The following is a 23,964-nucleotide window of genomic DNA, read 5'->3' as shown; positions in this document are numbered from 1 at the left end:
AAAAGGGAATGGGGTCGTAATACACCACAGAAAAATTCTGCCATCTAAAACTCTCACATGCCAAATTTGGTTCCATTTGCTTGATTAGTTCTAAAGTTATGAGCAAATTTGTATTTCGTTTGAATGGGAGCCCCCTCCCCTCATAAAAAGGTAAGAAGTCCCAATTCATCATGGGAAAAATGGTTGCCTCCAAAAACACCCGCATGCCAAATATGGTTCCATTTGCTTGATTAGTTCTCGAGTTATGAGGAAATTTGTATTTCATTTATGTAGAAGCCCCCCCTCTTGAAGTGTGGAAGGATCCTAATTCACCGTAGAAAATATTTTTGCCTCCAAAAACCTCCACATGCCGAATTTGGTTCTATTTGCTTGATTAGTTCTCGAGTTATGAGCAAATTTGTATTTCATTTGTATTGGAGCCCCCCCTCCTAATGTAGGAAGAGGTCCTAATTCATCACAGAAAAAATTCTTGCCTCCAAAAACACCTACACGCCAAATTTGGTTCCATTTGCTGGATTAGTTCTCGAGTCATGAGAAAATTTGTATTTCGTTTGTATAGGACCCCCCCTCCTAAAGTGGGGAGGGGTCCCAATTCATCATTGAAAAAAAATTGTCTCCAAAAACACACACATGCCAAATTTGGTTCAATTCGCTTGATTAGTTCTCGAGTTATGAGGAAATTTGTGTTTCATTTGTACAGGAGCCCCTCCTCTTAAAGTGGGGAGGGGTCCTAATTCACCATAGAAAATTTTTTTGCTCTCGAAAACCTTCACATGCCAAATTTGGTTGCATTTGCTTGATTAGTTCTCGAGTTATGAGGAAATTTGTATGGAAGTCCCCCCTCTTAAAGGGGAGAGGAGTTATAATTCCTCTTATAAAGAGGGGAGGGGTCTCAGTTCACCATAGAATAAATTCTTGTCACCAAAAAAACACCCACATGCCAAATGTTGTTCTATTTGCTTGATTAGTTCTCGAGTTAGGAGGAAATTTGTATTTCATTTGTACAGGAGCCCCCCCTCTTAGAGTGGGGAGGGGTCCTAATTCACCATAGAAAATTTTCTTGCCCTCGAAAACCTTCACATGCCAAAGTTGGTTCCATTTGCTTGATTAGTTCTCGAGTTATGAGGAAATTTGTATGGAAGCCCCCCCTCTTAAAGGGGAGAGGAGTTACAATTCCCCTTATAAAGAGGGAGGGGTCTCAATTTACCATAGAATAAATTCTTGTCACCGAAAACACCCACATGCCAAATTTGGTTCTATTTGCTTGATTAGTTCTCGAGTTATGAGGAAATTTGTATTTCGTTTGTATAGGAGCCCATCCTCCTAAAGTGGGGAGAGGTTCTTATTCATCATAGAAAACATTCTTGCCTCCAAAAACACCAACATGCCAAATTTGGTTCCATTTGCTGGATTAGCTCTCGAGTTATAAGGAAATTTGTATTTCGTTTGTATAGGAGTCCCCCCCCTCTTAAAGTGGGGAGGGGTCCCAATTCATCATAGAAAAAAATTTTGTCTTCAAAAACACACACATGCCAAATTTGGTTCCATTTGCTTGATTAGTTCTCGAGTTACGAGGAAATTGGTATTTCATTTGTACAGGAGCCCCCCCTCTTAAAGTGAGAAGGGGTCCTAATTCAACATAGAAAATTTTCTTGCCCTCGAACAGACAGACAGACAGACAGACAGACAGACAGACAGACAGACAGACAGACAGACAGACAGACAGACAGACAGACAGACAGACAGACAGACAGACAGACAGACAGACAGACAGACAGACAGACAGACAGACAGACAGACAGACAGACAGACAGACAGACAGACAGACAGACAGACAGACAGACAGACAGACAGACAGACAGACAGACAGACAGACAGACAGACAGACAGACAGACAGACAGACAGACAGACAGACAGACAGACAGACAGACAGACAGACAGACAGACAGACAGACAGACAGACAGACAGACAGACAGACAGACAGACAGACAGACAGACAGACAGACAGACAGACAGACAGACAGACAGACAGACAGACAGACAGACAGACAGACAGACAGACAGACAGACAGACAGACAGACAGACAGACAGACAGACAGACAGACAGACAGACAGACAGACAGACAGACAGACAGACAGACAGACAGACAGACAGACAGACAGACAGACAGACAGACAGACAGACAGACAGACAGACAGACAGACAGACAGACAGACAGACAGACAGACAGACAGACAGACAGACAGACAGACAGACAGACAGACAGACAGACAGACAGACAGACAGACAGACAGACAGACAGACAGACAGACAGACAGACAGACAGACAGACAGACAGACAGACAGACAGACAGACAGACAGACAGACAGACAGACAGACAGACAGACAGACAGACAGACAGACAGACAGACAGACAGACAGACAGACAGACAGACAGACAGACAGACAGACAGACAGACAGACAGACAGACAGACAGACAGACAGACAGACAGACAGACAGACAGACAGACAGACAGACAGACAGACAGACAGACAGACAGACAGACAGACAGACAGACAGACAGACAGACAGACAGACAGACAGACAGACAGACAGACAGACAGACAGACAGACAGACAGACAGACAGACAGACAGACAGACAGACAGACAGACAGACAGACAGACAGACAGACAGACAGACAGACAGACAGACAGACAGACAGACAGACAGACAGACAGACAGACAGACAGACAGACAGACAGACAGACAGACAGACAGACAGACAGACAGACAGACAGACAGACAGACAGACAGACAGACAGACAGACAGACAGACAGACAGACAGACAGACAGACAGACAGACAGACAGACAGACAGACAGACAGACAGACAGACAGACAGACAGACAGACAGACAGACAGACAGACAGACAGACAGACAGACAGACAGACAGACAGACAGACAGACAGACAGACAGACAGACAGACAGACAGACAGACAGACAGACAGACAGACAGACAGACAGACAGACAGACAGACAGACAGACAGACAGACAGACAGACAGACAGACAGACAGACAGACAGACAGACAGACAGACAGACAGACAGACAGACAGACAGACAGACAGACAGACAGACAGACAGACAGACAGACAGACAGACAGACAGACAGACAGACAGACAGACAGACAGACAGACAGACAGACAGACAGACAGACAGACAGACAGACAGACAGACAGACAGACAGACAGACAGACAGACAGACAGACAGACAGACAGACAGACAGACAGACAGACAGACAGACAGACAGACAGACAGACAGACAGACAGACAGACAGACAGACAGACAGACAGACAGACAGACAGACAGACAGACAGACAGACAGACAGACAGACAGACAGACAGACAGACAGACAGACAGACAGACAGACAGACAGACAGACAGACAGACAGACAGACAGACAGACAGACAGACAGACAGACAGACAGACAGACAGACAGACAGACAGACAGACAGACAGACAGACAGACAGACAGACAGACAGACAGACAGACAGACAGACAGACAGACAGACAGACAGACAGACAGACAGACAGACAGACAGACAGACAGACAGACAGACAGACAGACAGACAGACAGACAGACAGACAGACAGACAGACAGACAGACAGACAGACAGACAGACAGACAGACAGACAGACAGACAGACAGACAGACAGACAGACAGACAGACAGACAGACAGACAGACAGACAGACAGACAGACAGACAGACAGACAGACAGACAGACAGACAGACAGACAGACAGACAGACAGACAGACAGACAGACAGACAGACAGACAGACAGACAGACAGACAGACAGACAGACAGACAGACAGACAGACAGACAGACAGACAGACAGACAGACAGACAGACAGACAGACAGACAGACAGACAGACAGACAGACAGACAGACAGACAGACAGACAGACAGACAGACAGACAGACAGACAGACAGACAGACAGACAGACAGACAGACAGACAGACAGACAGACAGACAGACAGACAGACAGACAGACAGACAGACAGACAGACAGACAGACAGACAGACAGACAGACAGACAGACAGACAGACAGACAGACAGACAGACAGACAGACAGACAGACAGACAGACAGACAGACAGACAGACAGACAGACAGACAGACAGACAGACAGACAGACAGACAGACAGACAGACAGACAGACAGACAGACAGACAGACAGACAGACAGACAGACAGACAGACAGACAGACAGACAGACAGACAGACAGACAGACAGACAGACAGACAGACAGACAGACAGACAGACAGACAGACAGACAGACAGACAGACAGACAGACAGACAGACAGACAGACAGACAGACAGACAGACAGACAGACAGACAGACAGACAGACAGACAGACAGACAGACAGACAGACAGACAGACAGACAGACAGACAGACAGACAGACAGACAGACAGACAGACAGACAGACAGACAGACAGACAGACAGACAGACAGACAGACAGACAGACAGACAGACAGACAGACAGACAGACAGACAGACAGACAGACAGACAGACAGACAGACAGACAGACAGACAGACAGACAGACAGACAGACAGACAGACAGACAGACAGACAGACAGACAGACAGACAGACAGACAGACAGACAGACAGACAGACAGACAGACAGACAGACAGACAGACAGACAGACAGACAGACAGACAGACAGACAGACAGACAGACAGACAGACAGACAGACAGACAGACAGACAGACAGACAGACAGACAGACAGACAGACAGACAGACAGACAGACAGACAGACAGACAGACAGACAGACAGACAGACAGACAGACAGACAGACAGACAGACAGACAGACAGACAGACAGACAGACAGACAGACAGACAGACAGACAGACAGACAGACAGACAGACAGACAGACAGACAGACAGACAGACAGACAGACAGACAGACAGACAGACAGACAGACAGACAGACAGACAGACAGACAGACAGACAGACAGACAGACAGACAGACAGACAGACAGACAGACAGACAGACAGACAGACAGACAGACAGACAGACAGACAGACAGACAGACAGACAGACAGACAGACAGACAGACAGACAGACAGACAGACAGACAGACAGACAGACAGACAGACAGACAGACAGACAGACAGACAGACAGACAGACAGACAGACAGACAGACAGACAGACAGACAGACAGACAGACAGACAGACAGACAGACAGACAGACAGACAGACAGACAGACAGACAGACAGACAGACAGACAGACAGACAGACAGACAGACAGACAGACAGACAGACAGACAGACAGACAGACAGACAGACAGACAGACAGACAGACAGACAGACAGACAGACAGACAGACAGACAGACAGACAGACAGACAGACAGACAGACAGACAGACAGACAGACAGACAGACAGACAGACAGACAGACAGACAGACAGACAGACAGACAGACAGACAGACAGACAGACAGACAGACAGACAGACAGACAGACAGACAGACAGACAGACAGACAGACAGACAGACAGACAGACAGACAGACAGACAGACAGACAGACAGACAGACAGACAGACAGACAGACAGACAGACAGACAGACAGACAGACAGACAGACAGACAGACAGACAGACAGACAGACAGACAGACAGACAGACAGACAGACAGACAGACAGACAGACAGACAGACAGACAGACAGACAGACAGACAGACAGACAGACAGACAGACAGACAGACAGACAGACAGACAGACAGACAGACAGACAGACAGACAGACAGACAGACAGACAGACAGACAGACAGACAGACAGACAGACAGACAGACAGACAGACAGACAGACAGACAGACAGACAGACAGACAGACAGACAGACAGACAGACAGACAGACAGACAGACAGACAGACAGACAGACAGACAGACAGACAGACAGACAGACAGACAGACAGACAGACAGACAGACAGACAGACAGACAGACAGACAGACAGACAGACAGACAGACAGACAGACAGACAGACAGACAGACAGACAGACAGACAGACAGACAGACAGACAGACAGACAGACAGACAGACAGACAGACAGACAGACAGACAGACAGACAGACAGACAGACAGACAGACAGACAGACAGACAGACAGACAGACAGACAGACAGACAGACAGACAGACAGACAGACAGACAGACAGACAGACAGACAGACAGACAGACAGACAGACAGACAGACAGACAGACAGACAGACAGACAGACAGACAGACAGACAGACAGACAGACAGACAGACAGACAGACAGACAGACAGACAGACAGACAGACAGACAGACAGACAGACAGACAGACAGACAGACAGACAGACAGACAGACAGACAGACAGACAGACAGACAGACAGACAGACAGACAGACAGACAGACAGACAGACAGACAGACAGACAGACAGACAGACAGACAGACAGACAGACAGACAGACAGACAGACAGACAGACAGACAGACAGACAGACAGACAGACAGACAGACAGACAGACAGACAGACAGACAGACAGACAGACAGACAGACAGACAGACAGACAGACAGACAGACAGACAGACAGACAGACAGACAGACAGACAGACAGACAGACAGACAGACAGACAGACAGACAGACAGACAGACAGACAGACAGACAGACAGACAGACAGACAGACAGACAGACAGACAGACAGACAGACAGACAGACAGACAGACAGACAGACAGACAGACAGACAGAAATCCTTCTTTATAGGTATAGATTAAGGACGATAAAAAACTTGCAACCCGTTAATATTTTGCTAGATTTTTTTTCTAATTCAGAGTGTGAATCAAATTGTATTGCCGATAGAAGCATGACGTTATGCTGATTTTTGTAAGTTTAAAGTTTTCTCGCGCGTCTATAAAATACAGTGGAATTTCGATTTTGGCACGGACCGATTTTGGCAACAAAACTACATATTCGTTTTTGGCTACAAGACGTATTTCGCTTCCAAAGATATGCTTAAATATCAATCAATTTCCGCATGCATGTTCAAAATGACCCAAAATGATGACATCAGTAAGTGCATGAAAAAACAATTGTAGTTGTGGAATGTTTTGAAAGGTAATATTCTTATGGACGTAGGACTACGTCTTACCACAGGGTGTCAAAAACTTGCTTGCGTCGGCTTGATAGCTTTCGTCGGATTTTTTTTAGTATAAAATGGTTGCAATCGTAAAAAATCATTTATGTATTAACTATTTTTGACCCACTTTTATTAAATTTTTCAATAGGTTTGCACTTCCAAAAAGATGCTGAAATATTTATCAGTTTTCGCATACATGTTCGAAATGACGAAAAAATGATGCCCTCAGTATATTCTTGAAAACATTTTGTGGTTATAGAGTGTTTCAAATAATATTTTTATTGCCGTAAGACTACGTCTTACTCGAATAGCTCTCGAATAGTTACAATCGTAGAGAATTCGTTGATTATTCATATTTAGTCAATTTCTAACGCATTTATATTCAATTTTTTCATATCAAAAAGGGATGTCAACTTTGGCATAGGCATAGGTGACACGCATTTGTTGTCAAATTCTGAATCCCACTGTATTGTCGTACAAAGTTATTGAATATGTACGGAGCCCACCAAAAGGCGGTGGGGAGCACCAGATAGAGAGTTAAAGAAACACGAAGGCTCTGATTTAATCCATCTAATGTAAGAATTTTTATTATTCCGCGAATTTCATAAATAAAAATGTAGGATATTGAACTATTATTTTATTTTTATCAAAATCAATATATACAAATAATTGCAATTGCTAATGTTCTCCTATTTTATTGAGTTACCAAAAAATTTCTTAGAAAGTGAGATCTTTGAAATAGTTTCAATTTAAATCTTATAATTAAATAAGAACAACTCACAAATCGTTCAATCTTCTACGCATACTTGGTATGATGATATATAGGTACAAGTCGTACAAGAATGACAACAAGCCAGACTGTTAGAAAGTAATTTTTGGAGCATTGAGATCTCGTAGTCTCAACACTAAGCCCAATGGAATCGGTATGGTATCTCGATCAATTGAATTATTGTTTGTAGGGTGCTAAAATGATTCAAGTGTGAATAAAAATTTCTGTACTAACTTCTGAACGAAACTTGTCGTCCGAAAGGCATGTAATAACCTATAATAACCAGAAAGCTAAGCTATCTGTAAAAAAAGATTTGGCACTCCTAAAATAATCAATTTTTTTTAATTAAAAAAACTATACTTTTAGATAACTATTAATAATAAAAACTTGAGTCATTTTTATTCACAGAATTGTTATAAGATCCCATGCATTAATATGCATTTGATTTAATTTTACAGTACTTTCAGTTGCAGTTGGCAGTACTTTCTTTCCAAAATGTCATAAAAGTATTTTTCACATTTAAGGAATAACTTGTACCGATACTTATATAACTGATATTTTTAACAGTTATAACAATGTATAATGAAATAAATTGCAAATTGCATAAACTGTTAGTTAGGACTCGGTTATTCGGGTGAAAAAAAAATTTCATCCGAATAATCGAGTCCGTCCTGTAATAATCAATGATTTGCTTGCACAGTGGACTCTCGGAAAAGTTAACTCTCTAAAAAGTTAATTGTTCAGAAAAGTTAGCGAATATTAACTCGCATGCAACACTCTAAAAAGTTAATTTTTGGCTTAACTTTTCTAAGAGTTTGAATTTATTGGTTGTCTAAAGCGTTTATTCATACAGGAATGTTACGGGCACATAGTTGCTTCGGGATTTTTGATTACATATTGGAAAAGCGCTCAAATTGAATTTTAAATGCAAAATAAATGAACAGCAGGGAACAAAAAATAAGCGCGAACATTGTCAAAACGTTGTCGTAGACTACAAAAAATCAAAAGTAAACTAGTATAACCGACTATTTTAAATTTACTGAAAGGAACTAAGTATTATTTCATAATATCTTGCTCTCTTTACATTACAACTTTCAGATACTTAAAAATGTGTATCCGAGAATATATTTTTCGCTTTTGTATTTATCATTTTCATAGACTCTTAGGACTACTCAGAAAAGTTAATATTTCGGAAAAGTTAATCGACCCATTCCCCAATCGATTGACTTTTCTGAGAGTCCACTGTATAACCTTTATGCATGCATTGTTAAATTTGATGTGTAGGGTATTCATTTTATTAATCCATAGTTTGTTTCAAATTTGGTTTTCTGCGTATTTAAAATTGTCAAATGTTGCTACAAAACACGACTGATTTATTAAATGCATCAATAAGGTATACCATTCAACAACGCTTAGAGGACTATCAAATTGCAGTTTTTGCTTGCTTGGTTATTTCGCAGAAGTGCTCACTGCGATGCGATCACAGCAGAGTTATTCTCCCTCGTTATTCCGCACACTGGTGATTCAAAGCAAGGGAGTGTGTTAAAAGTAGACAATCCAAACTTCAGTGCACATGCGGGACGTTAGACAGTGGTGTATACGCCATCGCACGCTCTGCTGTCGCTAGGAATGGAAGTGTGTGGTGATTTTTGCGCGCGCCTCTTGCATACACTGAGGGGAATGCCAAGACTGGCGTTCGCTTACCTTTCTTTTGCCTTTTTCTTTGTTAGCTTTACCTGGATTCTCTGTAGCTCGTCACATCACCTGAATCAGTTATTGGTCCATATTATTGTTGTTGTTGTCATGTTGTTCCAGATTCTTTTCTTGTTCAGGTCGTTTTAAATTAACTGAAAGAAAAAAAGACGAAAACCCCTTGGGCAACTACCCTGGATAGATTAAAATTCGCGGTTCGGGCAAGCGAAGTCAAAGGTAATATCTTTGTGATTAATCTTTCCAAAAGCCCTGAATCAATAGAAATTTTGTATATAGATTAAGATTCGTAAATCGAATCTTCAAACGTCTTGCTACTATTTTGAACGTTCTATCAAATTGATTCAAAAATACTTTTGGTAGGCTTCACCACATTTGGCATCACTAGTGTGCATCTTTCATTTGTGTAAGATACAGAACAGCCCTGGGACCTGGTTGCAGTTAAGCAATCCTGAAGGTTATGCCATGCCCAGGGAAATCAAATAATTCTAGAACCTCGGTACTAAAATCTTTAACATCTCGGGACTGTGAAGAGATAGAAGGACTTTGGCAAAGTTGTTTATCTATAGACGAGATACATCCGACTGCTGACAACAAAATTCGGAACTGATACGATAGTTGGCGCTTATAACGAGCATATTGATTATTTTTTGAATATCTCACAGTTGAGACGAGATAGAATGTTACTGTATTCTACAAAGTTGTTTATTCGAACAAAACGCATTTAATAATGTATAACAAAGTTCTAAACTGTCTCACTAGGTGGCGTACGTGGTCAATTTAGATTATGATGATGATATCTCATGACCATGATAAGATAGAAAGTTGCTGTTTTTGACAAAGTTGTGTGTCTAGACAAGACGAATTTGACAATGATCGGTTAAATTCGGAACTGCCCCGTTAGATGTCGCAGTTGGTAAAATCATATTTCTTATAGCGATATTTCTATTTATGCCGAGTAGACGAAAAATGGCTTATCTCGCCTAGTAAAGAACACCAAAACGTTTGGAAATAGTATTCTGCCCATAAATGCATAACAGTCCCATCTGACTTTTCCCCACTTTTGAGATAAACCTGGGAATCATCTTTAAATTAACTGTTCTTTCAATATTTTAAACAAAAAAGTTATGTTTGTTCCCAAGATGTTGAAAAAAATATCAAACTATGTCAGTCCCATGTTACAAATAAACGCATAACAGTCACAGTAGTAAAAATATATCAATAAGCATCTGTTTTTGGGGATTGCTTGGACCGATTCGCCTGTAGCAACTACCAAACGGAAGATTTTATGGCCTAGAAGAACACTATTGAGGAGAATTTGGATCGGATGTATGATTCCGAAGTTACAGTGGGAACAAGTTCCGAAATATATGGGACTGAACATAGAAGAACCTTGAATCACAACAAACCCATCATGTGACACCTATAAATACACGGATTTGCAAATCTAGACTATTGGAAGTCGTATAAAGTGTTCAAGACGCCATTGGCCTCATCTAAACATGTCCGTGAATGTTCCAGATTCCTCTACGGGGATCAGTTTCTGAATTTAACTAAAATACAACATGTGACATCTCTAAGTCGGTACTCGAAATTGCAAAACTAGTTTGAAATAGTTCATTTGCTGTCACATATTGTGTCCAGGTTTACATTGGTCATACTCGGACACGTTCTGGGAGTGTTCCGGACACACAGGAAAGCGACCAGCTTCTGCGTCAAACAAACCCCACCATGCAACCTCACTATAAACTCAATATAACAAATTACAATAAAAAGAAGAAAAGGCCAGGAAGAGATTTGAGTCAAAAAGGACATTTTGAACAATTGAATTGAACGAGCACGTGAATTATCAAAACAACGACACGTGGTCTTGAAAATACTGCCGAGTCACCGACAATGCAAGGATCAAGGCATGCTGTGCCTGTGACTGTTATGCGTTTATTCTTGCTTATTCAAGCACAAATAAACGCATATCAGTAACTTCGACAGTTTTTCTAAGTTTTGAAATAAATTTTAAGTCACTTGTGAACAAATTGTTTGTAAAAGTATTCTGTTATGTACATTCAAGTGATTTTATGACGATTTGTTTCCAAAATCGATTCAATATTAAAGAAAAAATGGTCGTGGCTTCAACAGCGTTTTTCGTAGTTGCACGATTTTGCAGATGTGACTGTCTTCCATTTATGGGCAGTATTCTCTTGCCCTACTAGCACGGTTGTTACAAAGTTGTTGCGGTAACCGAAATATGATTAATTTCAGTCGTAATGCGGTTGCTTTAACTAAATGGGCCTATATTGTGCTACTTGGGCGGCGATTTTCCCAAAACAGAATGCACACACTTTACAGACAATATAAACCAGGGTTCACTCACCTAGAGAAACATGATACTTATTCAATATTATGTGCTTACCCAAGTAACACACTTACGGTACTTTTAGTTATAACAACTTGTTAATGACCCAAATTAGGTCTATAACATTCAAATATATAACACTTTTATAACGAGTATGTTATTAGCAGGGTGGCCACTCCATTTCAAATTTCAAATTCCCGGTTTTTTCCCGACTCTTTCCCGGTTTATGTATGATTTTCCCGACCGAAAAATTTTTCAACTGGTCGGATTATTTTAAGGGGGCATATGTAGTTAGAACGCTTAAAAAATCGATTTTTCTAGAGAAAACCCTTAAACTGATCAAAGTGAAAATTTGTATACATCTTACAGTAGCTTTTGGCTGTATTTTAACATATTTTGTTTTAGAAAAAAGTTATTTAAATAACTGCTATAGTTAATTTCCTCTTCTAAAATAAGGCGTCTTGCGGTAAGCATGATATCTTTGGACTGAATCATCGAAAATCGAAAAACCAAAAACGAATCGGTGATCAAATATATTATCTATAGATTGATCGAAGGATTTGGCAAAATAATGAGTTTTGACGAAAAGGCGGTTTCTTAAACATAAAAAATCGATTTTTGACATAAATTTCGCTCTTGAATTGTCCATAAAATGAGAAATATTAACCCTCTAGTTCCCAACCCTGCCAATTGGCGGGCTTCAGCAAAATCGTTGTAAATCTACTATGCTTATTCGTTTTATGTTGGTATCCACCCATACCTTCTCATTATAGTCCAATCTAACTATTCGAGTGGTTTGTTTGTTTTATTACGTTAATTTGAAACAGATATTTCGTGCGAAACTTGAAAAATGCAAGAAAACTGAAAAAAAATTATTTTGCTCTGCAGAGTGAAATTCAAATTGTTGTAAATTGCTTATTTCTTGGATTAAATGAACAAAAAAATTATTGGTGAGTAGCTGATAAGTTGTACTTCATGGTAAAAAAGGAAATTTGCGATAAAAAGTTTAGGAACTGGCCGATTTTTATCAAGGAACTGACCCCGCCAATTGGCGGGGTTGGGCATTACCGTCAACTTTTTTTGGTATTTTGACAACGTGTTGTTTTCGTTGTATTTATTGATTTTTTTTCGAGTTTAAGCTATAAATTATTGTCATAGCCCTTGTTAGCTTCTTTTATATGCCTTGAAAAATACACAAGCATGCAGTGGGATTAATATGGAAGGGGAATTTACAGGATTTATCACCTAATTTTCAGTGCGCCTTTTGACGAGCTACAATATAACGCTTTATAGCTATATCACAAAACATTTTTGCATTTTATGGTATTTGAAAACCATAACCCTATAACCAAGAAACAGATTCATTGAAACCCGGCGAATTTTACTGCTTAACGACAAATTCTTGATAAGCAAGACAATATTATTCAAAATGGGATCCATCATAGACTATTTTAAAACCGCAAATTTTAATCTATACCGCTTAATAAGTTTGTGTTAATGAACAAATTGAATAAATTACCAGTCGATAAAAGATTATAGTGAACAAATGTGAACTACAAAAATGAAAAACCCAATTTATCAAACAAGTCACATAAATGAGGATTTAAGTTTCATGTTCTATCAGACTCTAAAGGTTTTTCAAAGGTTACAGTTTCAAAGCATATTATGGTGTAGGCAATCCTGACTTGGGAGCAGCTACTAATGTTGGTCTTCGCCTTTCTAAAATTTTGCCGGATTTTAAATATCATATGTTTCGATTATTATTATAGGACATTACCATTGATTTTATATCTCCACTCGAGAGGAACGAGAGGAATATACGACTGGGAACTATTCGGAGTAATAGAATCCCCAAAAGCAAACTGCTTACTAATCTCAAGTTTTTAGTCTTGACCTTGAAATGCGGTCATACATATATATTAATATTTTTTGAAACGATGGTTCTACAATTGATGAAGGGACGGTAGGGGAAAGAAATGAAAATTTTTTGAAGGAGGGGCAGAGCGGAAAGGAAGGGGGGGGGTATTGGTAGCTATGCTTGACAAGTAGTCATTTTGACTCCTACCTTTTGTCCAACGCTGGAAGGTGCATGAGTCGAACCAAGCTGTAATCTGAGATTATAACCGGATTCGAACCCACAACACCCGCCAGGGCATGTGGTTCGCTGGTACTTGTACCTTTGAACCATAGAGGCGCTGGACAAAAGGAGACCGCAAAATCCACTTCTCAAGAATAGCGACGCGTTTTTGGTTGGGTTATCGACACCTGGCGGCCGTAACTTTTTTATCTTTCAATATTTTTTCACCAAATTTGGGAATTTTTCCGGAAATATTTTCTATTTTCATAATATCTATAGATAATAGCCATATGTCATATGGTCCCGGAGTTATTCCGGAGTTCCTTGGGCGACCGTGACATGGCTTTTTTAGATAAGGTTACCAAATATTTAAAACTTGTTTGAAATCTGTTGATTTTAGTAAGCATCGACTGTGGACATATCAGTTACTTTGCCGCAGTTATGAGCCATGATGCGCGCCATCCGAATCCGGGGGGATATTATAAACCTGGATCCGTTTCCCATAAAGGGACATTTCAGCATCAGTAAATTATGTCGTGTCGCATATCAAAAAACATCAGCACTCGTCAAAATAGCGATTGGCGATCATCTCATGTCTCACAGAGGCCGTATGACCGGTTCCGGGCCCGGGGAGGGTTTCTTTTCTGATTCAAGTACGGAACGGATTTCGAAGGAACTTGTCCGGGACCTGGAATCGGCCATATGGTCAAAAATTTCAGTTGAAGCTCATTATAACTAGTTTCATAAATACTAGCACTGTTATAGATGTTCTGAAATCGAGGTCCTGAATTAAATTGAAAAATTTGATTTTGCAACCTTTTTGCGTCCAGGTGCTAAACCCCGCCAATTGGCGGATTACGAAATTCTATAAATAATCAAACTATTCCTGAACTTAGTAATTAGAGAATATTTTTTCCATTATTCTGGCCACGAAATGAGCATTTTAAAATTTTTTCAAGCAAATCAAAAATTTGGGCACTAGAGGGTTAATTGGTGAGGAAAAACCTTCGATAAATCTCTAGAATAAATCCTTAATAAATTAATAAATTCGGTTCAGCCGTTTTCAAGAAATCTTGCTCATCGACTTTGAAAACACGGTTTTGAGAGACGCGCGTTCAAAGTTTCGCGTTCCTTCTTCAATCGCTCTGGCACATCGTTACAAATATGCGTATAACGTATATGCGTTACAAATATGCCAGATTGGCATAAAATTTTCTGTATGCACACTTAAATATATGTACACTACGATCATGAAATAAACAAAAAATTGATTTTTCGAAAATTATGATGATTATGGCGAAAGTCGATTACAACCAATTATCGGGAGTTTATCTTCAAAGCTCCTACTCTCGGGATGGTTCCTAGCGGATGCAAGTTTGTTTAAGCGGATAACTTCGTGAAAAAATGTATGCTTTGGCTAGGGATCATTTCCTGTGGCAAGAAAACCTAAATTTTTGTGACGTGTAATATCATGAAGTTGAAAATAAACCAAAGGGAGTGCCTCTACAAACAAATTCTACCTTTCAGTAAGACCCATTATAGTCCAATTACGTTTTGACAAGATCTGTACAGCTTGCCGCCATTGCAGCAAGGATGTACTACAATGATACTATCACACCTATCAACAAAAATAACACACTCATACAGATAAAAACACACTCATACAGATAAAAACACCAAGCCTTACTCACATGGCCGGCACATGTGAGGCCACCGAAGCACATGACATGGGTCCTTACGGTGTATAAACTTAGATTTTGAGTAAAAAATTTAACAAATTTCGGCTACTTGCTACAAACAATTCTCGCGAAACTTTTCAAAAGGACCTTAGTAACAATGAGAGATTCTCTTCGGGTCTCTCCTCTTTTGCTTATAACGGCCATGCAAAGGCACTTTAATACGTCAGCTTTGCAAGAATCGGTTGCTGGCGTCACAAGCTAGCTAGCTTGTTTGTTAAGAAAACTTTAGTTAAAATGCATTTATGTCGCTGCAATAATCAGAAGAGAGGGACACCAAAGAGAGTCTCTCAATGTTATTTAGGTCGTTTTGAAAAGTTTCGCGAGAATTGTATTATGCACTGTGATAAAATATGTGTTTTAAAATCTTCCCACTAATTTTTAAACCAGACCAATAAGGGATATGGTACTTACCTCAAATTTTCATGATTAAATGCTCTTTTTTTTAAAATGGCTGGGAAAATGGAACTGTTAGCAACCGACGACGATGAAAGTGAAGCTTCATATCCCACCGCCATTCGTTTGAATTTACGTTTTCGTCTCAAATTCGGCCTGAAAATGGACAATAAACTAGTGTGGAACATAATGAAATTGAAATTATTTACCTGGCTGGACTAAAATTTTCATTAAACGAATCTGATTCAAAATTTCCCGTCAAAGGAGTTTGTCTGGAGCGAAACGCAAATGCCAGTGAATGTTTATCATCTGAATCGCTCTGGAATAAATTATTGGTTCCGCTCAGCTGGGGTGAGTTCTGACTTGTATTGAATTCATGCTGATCGGCTGGACTGCTTGAACTGTCCTCCGTGGGTTGCGGGGCACATGCTTCAATGATATTGATAGTACAAGCTGTTAGTTGACTCTAAAGTATGTGGATCATTTTGGTATTGGTTATTTTTATTTATTTGGCCGTACCACCTTAGCCAAGCTAAGCTTTTGTGTGAGGAGCTCTGAATTGTCTATTGTCTGGCGCAAACTGATTCATATGGTCGGTGTTTTTTTTGTATGGGCTTATCACTTTGACCACAACATTATTGATCTATTGTAATGTTGCCCGGGTGTATGCTGTATTCTGCATTGCATTTCTGTGCTTTATGGTTATTGAGTGAACGATAAGCTTTTTTTTATGCGTGCTTATGTGTATGAGGGTTTTACCCTTGCTTCGATGCATGTCCTACTATACCAAACCTGTTTCGCCTCGTTATAGTCAGAACTGGTGAGTCCTCATGAGGTTCAAAACCATTACCTCAATAGGTCCTCATACCAGTATACTAACCATAAGAGGCGTCTTCGGGATAATGTAGAACTCAGCATGAAGGAAGGGTGATAAGGGGCCTGAGAATAAACCCATGCTAAAGTCACTTTGACATCGAATGGCCTGATTCTACTAAGATTCGAACCCACGATCATTCGCTTGTCAAAACAGACTCGGTAACCTTGCGGCTACAGCGCCCCCTCGGTCGGTGTTAAGTCAGACAGAGCCGAGTGGCAAAATTCTGACTTCGAGAAAACGCATTCAAAGTTTGCATGCATCATCATCTAACTGTGGCTGTTTGCAACATTTATGTAGTCTGATTAGAGTATAATGTCGCTTAGAAAATTCTTGATCGTTTGCTATCATCAACTCATTTTTTTAAAATTTTGCGACTTGGTTCGGTCTGATTTAACACCGATCAGTCTTGGCATTCCCCTCAGTGTATGCAAGAGGCGCGCGCAAAAATCACCACACACTTTCATTCCTAGCGACAGCAGAGCGTGCGATGGCATATATACCACTGTCTAACGCCCCGCATGTGCACTGAAGTTTGGATTGGCTACTTTCAACACACACCTTTGCTTTAAATCACCAGTGTGCGAAGTAAGCAGGCAAGCAAAAATTGCAATTTGATAGTCCTCTAAGCGTTGTTGAATGGTATACCTTATTGATGCATTTATTAAATCAGTCGTGTTTTCTAGCAACATTTGACAATTTTAAATACGCAGAAAGCCAAATTTGAAACAAACTATGGATCCATAAAATGAATAGCCTACACATCAAATTTAACAATGCATGTATAAAGGTTGTACAAGCAAATCATTCCAATGTTTCAGCTGAGAAAAATATACAAACGAATGTCTCATTTATAGTTCTCAAAACTAAAAATAATTGTTGCACCATTTATTTCATTACTTTAATTTGATTATTACAGGTCGGACTCGATGATTCGGATGAAATTTTTTTTATATTGTTAATTACGTTCTGAATGTAAACACATTTCAAAAAACCCATTTAAATTTTTTTTCACCCGAATAACCGAGTCCGACCTGTATTACCTATGTGAATTGCAATTTTGGCATGCAATTTGTAATTTATTTCATTATACACTGTTATAACTGTTAAAAATATCGGTGCAAGTTATTCCTTAAGTGTTAAAAATACTTTTATGACATATTGGAAAGAAAGTACTGCCAACTGCAATTGAAAGTACTGTAAAATTAAATCAAATGCATATTAATGACTCAAGTTTTTATTATTAATAGTTATCTAAGTATAGTTTTTTTTAATTAAAACCAAATCTTTTTTTACAGATGGCTTAGCTTTCTGGTTATTATAGGTTATTACATGCCTTTCGGACGACAAGTTTCGTTCAGAAGTTAGTAGTTAGAAATTTTTATACAAACTTGAATCATTTGAGCACCCTACAAACAATAATTCAATTGATCGAGCTACCATTCCGCAATGGCATCATTGGGCTTAGTGTTGAGACTACGAGATCTCAATGCTCCAAAAATTACTTTCTAACAGTTCCCTCTAGCTATGGTTCGAATATACGACGACTGGCTTGTTGTCATTCTTGGACCTATATATCATCATACCAAGTATGCGTAGTAGATTGAACGATTTGTGAGTTGTTCTTATTTAATTATAAGATTTAAATTAAAATTTTCAAAGATTTCACTTTCTAAGAAATTTTTTGGTAACTCAATAAAATAGGAGAACATTAGCAATTGCAATTATTTGTATATATTGATTTTGATAAAAAATAAAACAATAGTTCAGTAGAATTTTTCTATGTGAACGCAATACCAATCAATTTTAGTAGTCACATAAATTTGATTTCCGATTCAGGGTCTTCACTAATGGTATCAGAAAAGTCAGTGGTTGGCAGGTATTACGCATATTTTCTAAGAATTTCTTTCTGAAAATCAGTTTGAAATACAACAATTATTAACAATTTACACTTCGGGCCTACAAGCTGTAAACAATTATAATACAGGTATAAAGGTATAGCTATCATATACAGTAAGACACTTTTTTCCCAAAAAAAATTAAAAATTGTTTGATGATAGCTACTAACGAGCTCTCCAATCCATTTGAAAGATATAACCTGTCCTTGTTGAAAAAAAAGTGTCAGTAGTTTTGATTATTAGCTAAATTATTTATAACTAAGTCAACGTTCATTTAGTCATTAATGAGATACTAGCATAGCTGCATCGTAAGCACCAAAGATACAGCAAAACTTTATTCAGCAAAATTGTAGATAATAACTAGTTTTACAAATGTCCCATATACAACTTTGTCAAATTTTGCTCGGCTGAAACGGCACTATCAAATGAATCAAAATTTAGTTAAAGTGATCGAACCATGCCTGTTTTGTATTATTATCTCTCATTACTACGTGATGCCATGTAGTAAATTTTAATTAAAATTAAATTGGCGATTTGTTATTGAAAATCATCAAGAAATGATTGCAAAAAATTTTACTTTGGCCTCCCAAAAATGATTTTAGATGAAATATATATTAAAAAATTAACCATTTTTTCTCAAAATACATTATGCGATGAAGATTAAGAAATTGAACGTTCCAGGAAAATATTTTAGATCTTGATTGGATCTTGGATGGATAGACTATTCCCATTGATTCACTGTTCTTGCTGTCTCACTGTTGACTATTTTACCCTACATTTTTATTTATGAAATGTGTGGCATAATAAAGATTCTTACATTCTTTGGATTAAATCAGAGCCTTCGTGTTTCTTTAACTCTCTATCTGGTGCTCACCACCGTTTTTTGGTGCGCTCCGTACATATTCAATAACTTTGTACGACAATACAGTGCGATTTCCAATTTGACAACAAATGCGTGTCGCCTATGCCTATGCCAAAGTCGACATCCATTTTTGATATGAAAAAATTGAATATAAATGCGTTAGAAATTGACTAAATATCAATAATCAATGATTTTTCTGCGATTGTAACCATTTTATGTTTAAATAGTCCGCAGAGAGCTATTCGAGTAAGACGTAGTCCTACGGCAATAAAAATATTATTTGAACACTCTATAACCACAAACTGTTTTAAGAATATACTGGGGGCATCATTTTTTCGTCATTTCGAGCATGTATGCGAAAACTAATATTTCAGCATCTTTTTGGAAGTGCAAGTCCTTTTTTAATATTGAACAATTTAATAAAAGTGGGTCAAAAATAGTTAATAAATGATTTTTTACGATTGCAACCATTCATCAAGCCGACACAAGCAAGTTTTTGACACCCTGTGGTAAGACGTAGTCCTACGTTCATAAGAATATTACCTTTCATAACATTCCACAACTACAATTTTTTTTCATGCACTTACTGAAATCATCATTTTGGATCTTTTTGAACATTCATGCGGAAATTGATAGATGTTTAAGCATATCTTTGGAAGCGAAATACGTCGTGTTGTCAAAAACAAATACTTTTGTTGCCAAAATCGGTCCGCGCCAAAATCGAAAATTTCACGTCCTTCAAAACGTTGCCGCGGTGACACGGTGACTCCCAATAAACCGGTTACCGGTACTAGACCTGTCGAGAACCAAGAAAAGCTTGTGGCTAGCTCCCCGCCTAAGTTATTTTGGGTGTATCTCTCGCGGTTCCACCCCACCGTGACTTCTGACGTCGTAGAAAGACTTGTACGAGACGGTCTACAAATTACGGATGCGATTCGTGTTGTTCCGTTGGTCAAAAAGGGGACCGACCTTCAATCGCTCAACTTCGTTTCGCTTAAAGTTGGCTTTTCTATGGCGTACAAAACTGCGGCCTTGAACCCTGATGCTTGGCCACAAGGGATTATATTCAGGGAATTTGACGATGCTCGGGCGAATTCAGTGGTATGGCTGCCCCCCATTGACCCAGCTCCTGCTAGTACTCCATCGGTTGAACCCCGTGCTAACCTCGGCTCCGGTTCATCATCGGTCACTCCAATGGTGGTTACTTCTCCAGTCCCTTTAGGACACCTATCGGCTTCGGGTCTAGCGCAGACTCTTGCAGTAGGCGGACCATAATTGGCGGAACATCGACGTTACAGGGAGGCTAATTGATCCTGCCTGCCGACTGGTGTTCCCCCAACGCTACCGCTTTCTTCAGACGACCGCTTATCTCATCAAATGACGTGACACTGGGACGCACTGTTGTTGCTATCATGGATGCCCCCGACCCCCCCACCGTAGTCGTGCCACCGCTGCCAGCGTTTATCAGTCGTCCCGGTCCTACGTGTGGGCGTGCGGAACGGGGCTTCCAAAACATTCTCCATGGCAAGTACATATTTGCTAACTCCTTTTCACCCACTGACTCGCACTGTGCTTCTAGTACTGCCCAACCGTTTTACCGTTTACCGTTGCGATCGTGATCTTCGCAATAGCAGCAAGACACGTGGCGGTGGAGTCCTGATTGCTGTTTCTAGAGATTTAATCAGCTATGCTGATCCGACGCCAATTTGTGATACACTAGAGCAACTGTGGGTTAAAATTTCAGTCCCACCTCGCTGCATTAGCTTTGGCGCTATCTACCTACCACCCGACCGTCGATCTGATTTTGTCACTATAGAAAACCATATTAGTTCGATTGGCTCCATTCTTACACGCTTAGACGGTACTGATCTTGCGATTATTCTCGGAGACTATAATCAGCCCGGCATAGTGTGGAAACGTATGGATGATGGTACCCCTGCTGTTGATTTTCAACAGTCCAACATATCTGCAGCATGTTCCACGCTATTGGATGGGTTAAGTCTGCACAACCTAACGCAAATAAACCATGTAACTAATGGCAACGGTCGCCTGCTCGATTGGGCACTCGTTAATGACGCTGATTTATGTGAAGTGTTTGAAGCAAGTGAAACACTGCTACCGCTTGACGTTTCTGTCAGTCTACCAGAGCCGGTACAATTCGTGGATATCCCAGACATTCTGAGTTTGGATTTCCGCAGAGCTGATTTTGAGTCATTGAACGTTGCCGTTTCTCAAATTGATTGGCATTTTCTGGAGTCCTCCCCGCCTGTTGACGAAGCTCTGGAATACTTCAACTCGGCTGTTATGTCAGCAATCGCTCGTTTTGTTCCTTATCGAAGACCAGCTCGAAAACCTCCTTGGGCCAATCAGCATATCCGGCTGTTAAAAAGACAGCGCTCCTCAGCTCTGCGAGAATATTGCAAACGACGATGTCCAATTTCTAAACGGCACTTCAACCGTGTTAGCAGCATCTACCGAAAATATAACCGATACCTCTACAAGCAGTACACCTTTCGAATGCAGAACAATCTTAGACGCCGCAGCCCTAGGTTGTTTTGGTCGTTCGTAAATACCAAACGTAAAGAAGCGGGGCTACCGGTTGACATGTTTCTTGGTGGTAGTCATGGCAGTTCGTTAGCAGAAAAATGCACTCTCTTAGCTGAAAACTTTCAACGTACATTCCATAACACTACTGCCTCAAATGCTGAAGTCGACGGTGCTCTACGTAACTTACTTAGTAATGTTATTAATTTTAATTTAGCTGAAATCACGACCGTCACGTTGAAACTGCAATCGATAAGTTAAAATCCTCCTGGTCTGCTGGTCCCGATGGGATTCCATCATGTGTGCTGAAAAGATGTGCTGCTGTATTCATACGTCCGTTATGCCTACTATTTAATCTATCACTCCGGCAATGCGTACCTACTAGTTGGAAGCTTTCCGTTATGTTTCCAGTATTCAAAAAAGGTGATAAACGTGATGTGCAGAATTACAGGGGCATTACATGACTTTGTGCGTGCTCGAAGATTTTTGAAATCATTATGAATGACGAGCTATTCATCAAATGCAGACATTACATCTCGACGGAGCAACACGGGTTCTATCCTAAATGTTCGACAGCCACTAACTTAGTGAACTTTTGCTCAACCTGCTTGCTGAACATGAGTGCTGGTGCTCAAATAGATGCAGTATACACCGATCTGAAAGCGGCTTTCGACCGAGTTGATCATGGAATTCTTCTAGCAAAACTCAAGAAACTTGGCATCTCGCCTGCTCTTGTGGAATGGTTCCAATCTTACCTGACGAACCGCACTCTTTGTGTGAAAATTGGATTGCAACTTTCAGCACAGTTTACAAATACCTCAGGAGTACCGCAAGGTAGCAACTTAGGACCACTGCTTTTTACGTTGTTCATCAATGATATATCGTTGCTACTTCCGGATGGTTGCCCAAAGCTCTATGCAGATGACGTAAAAATATTCAAAGTCGTACGAAATAGCCTGGATTGCGATGAGCTTCAGCAGCTCATTAACGTTTTTCATAACTGGTGTTCGCAAAATTTTCTGACCGTCAGTATCCAAAAGTGTTGCGTCATCTCCTTTCATTGGATAAAAAGCCCATTATGTACAGTTACACCATGTGCAATCAGCCGCTATGTAGAGTCACGTACCTAGGAGTTTCTCTAGATGATGCGCTTTCGTTTAGAGTACACTATAGTGAAATCATTACGAAAGCTAACCGACAGCTTGGTTTTATTTTTAAAATAGCCAATGAGTTCCGGGATCCGTTGTGCCTCAATTCGTTATACTACTCTTTAGTGCGACCGATACTCGAAACCAGTTCTGTTGTTTGGTGTTCGTACCAGAGTACCTGGATTGCTAGAATAGAATCGGTGCAACGAAAATTCGTCCGTTTTGCTCTGAGATTCCTACCTTGGCGTGATCCCTTGCAGCTACCAACTTACAGTGATCGCTGTCAACTTCTGGGTATGCAAACACTAGAACAAAGAAGATTCGTTGCCCAAGCTGTGTTCATCGAAAAAGTATTAATCAGCGAAATTGACTCCCCGGAAATACTGCAGTGTTTGAATATATACGCTCCTGTCAGATC

At 40.2% G+C, this 23,964-nt stretch overlaps 1 protein-coding gene across 3 annotated transcripts in view; it reads right to left on the bottom strand.

The window, feature by feature from the left end:
* LOC128742386 (uncharacterized) overlaps positions 1-23,964 on the bottom strand; it is a 59,181-nt gene that overhangs the window by 21,678 nt on the left and 13,539 nt on the right. For all 3 annotated transcript variants that reach the window (XM_053838732.1, XM_053838730.1, XM_053838731.1), the window contains exons 3-4: positions 16,430-16,649; positions 16,239-16,376 (exon numbers count right to left, since the gene is read on the bottom strand). In XM_053838732.1, the coding sequence (XP_053694707.1) occupies positions 16,239-16,376; positions 16,430-16,649 (358 nt within the window). The remainder of the gene's footprint in view (positions 1-16,238; positions 16,377-16,429; positions 16,650-23,964) is intronic.

Source organism: Sabethes cyaneus, chromosome 3 (genome assembly GCF_943734655.1).
Source record: "Sabethes cyaneus chromosome 3, idSabCyanKW18_F2, whole genome shotgun sequence".
NCBI lineage: Eukaryota > Metazoa > Arthropoda > Insecta > Diptera > Culicidae > Sabethes > Sabethes cyaneus.
Note: the sequence above shows the minus strand (reverse complement) of the source record. Positions and strands in the feature narration are given on the sequence as shown.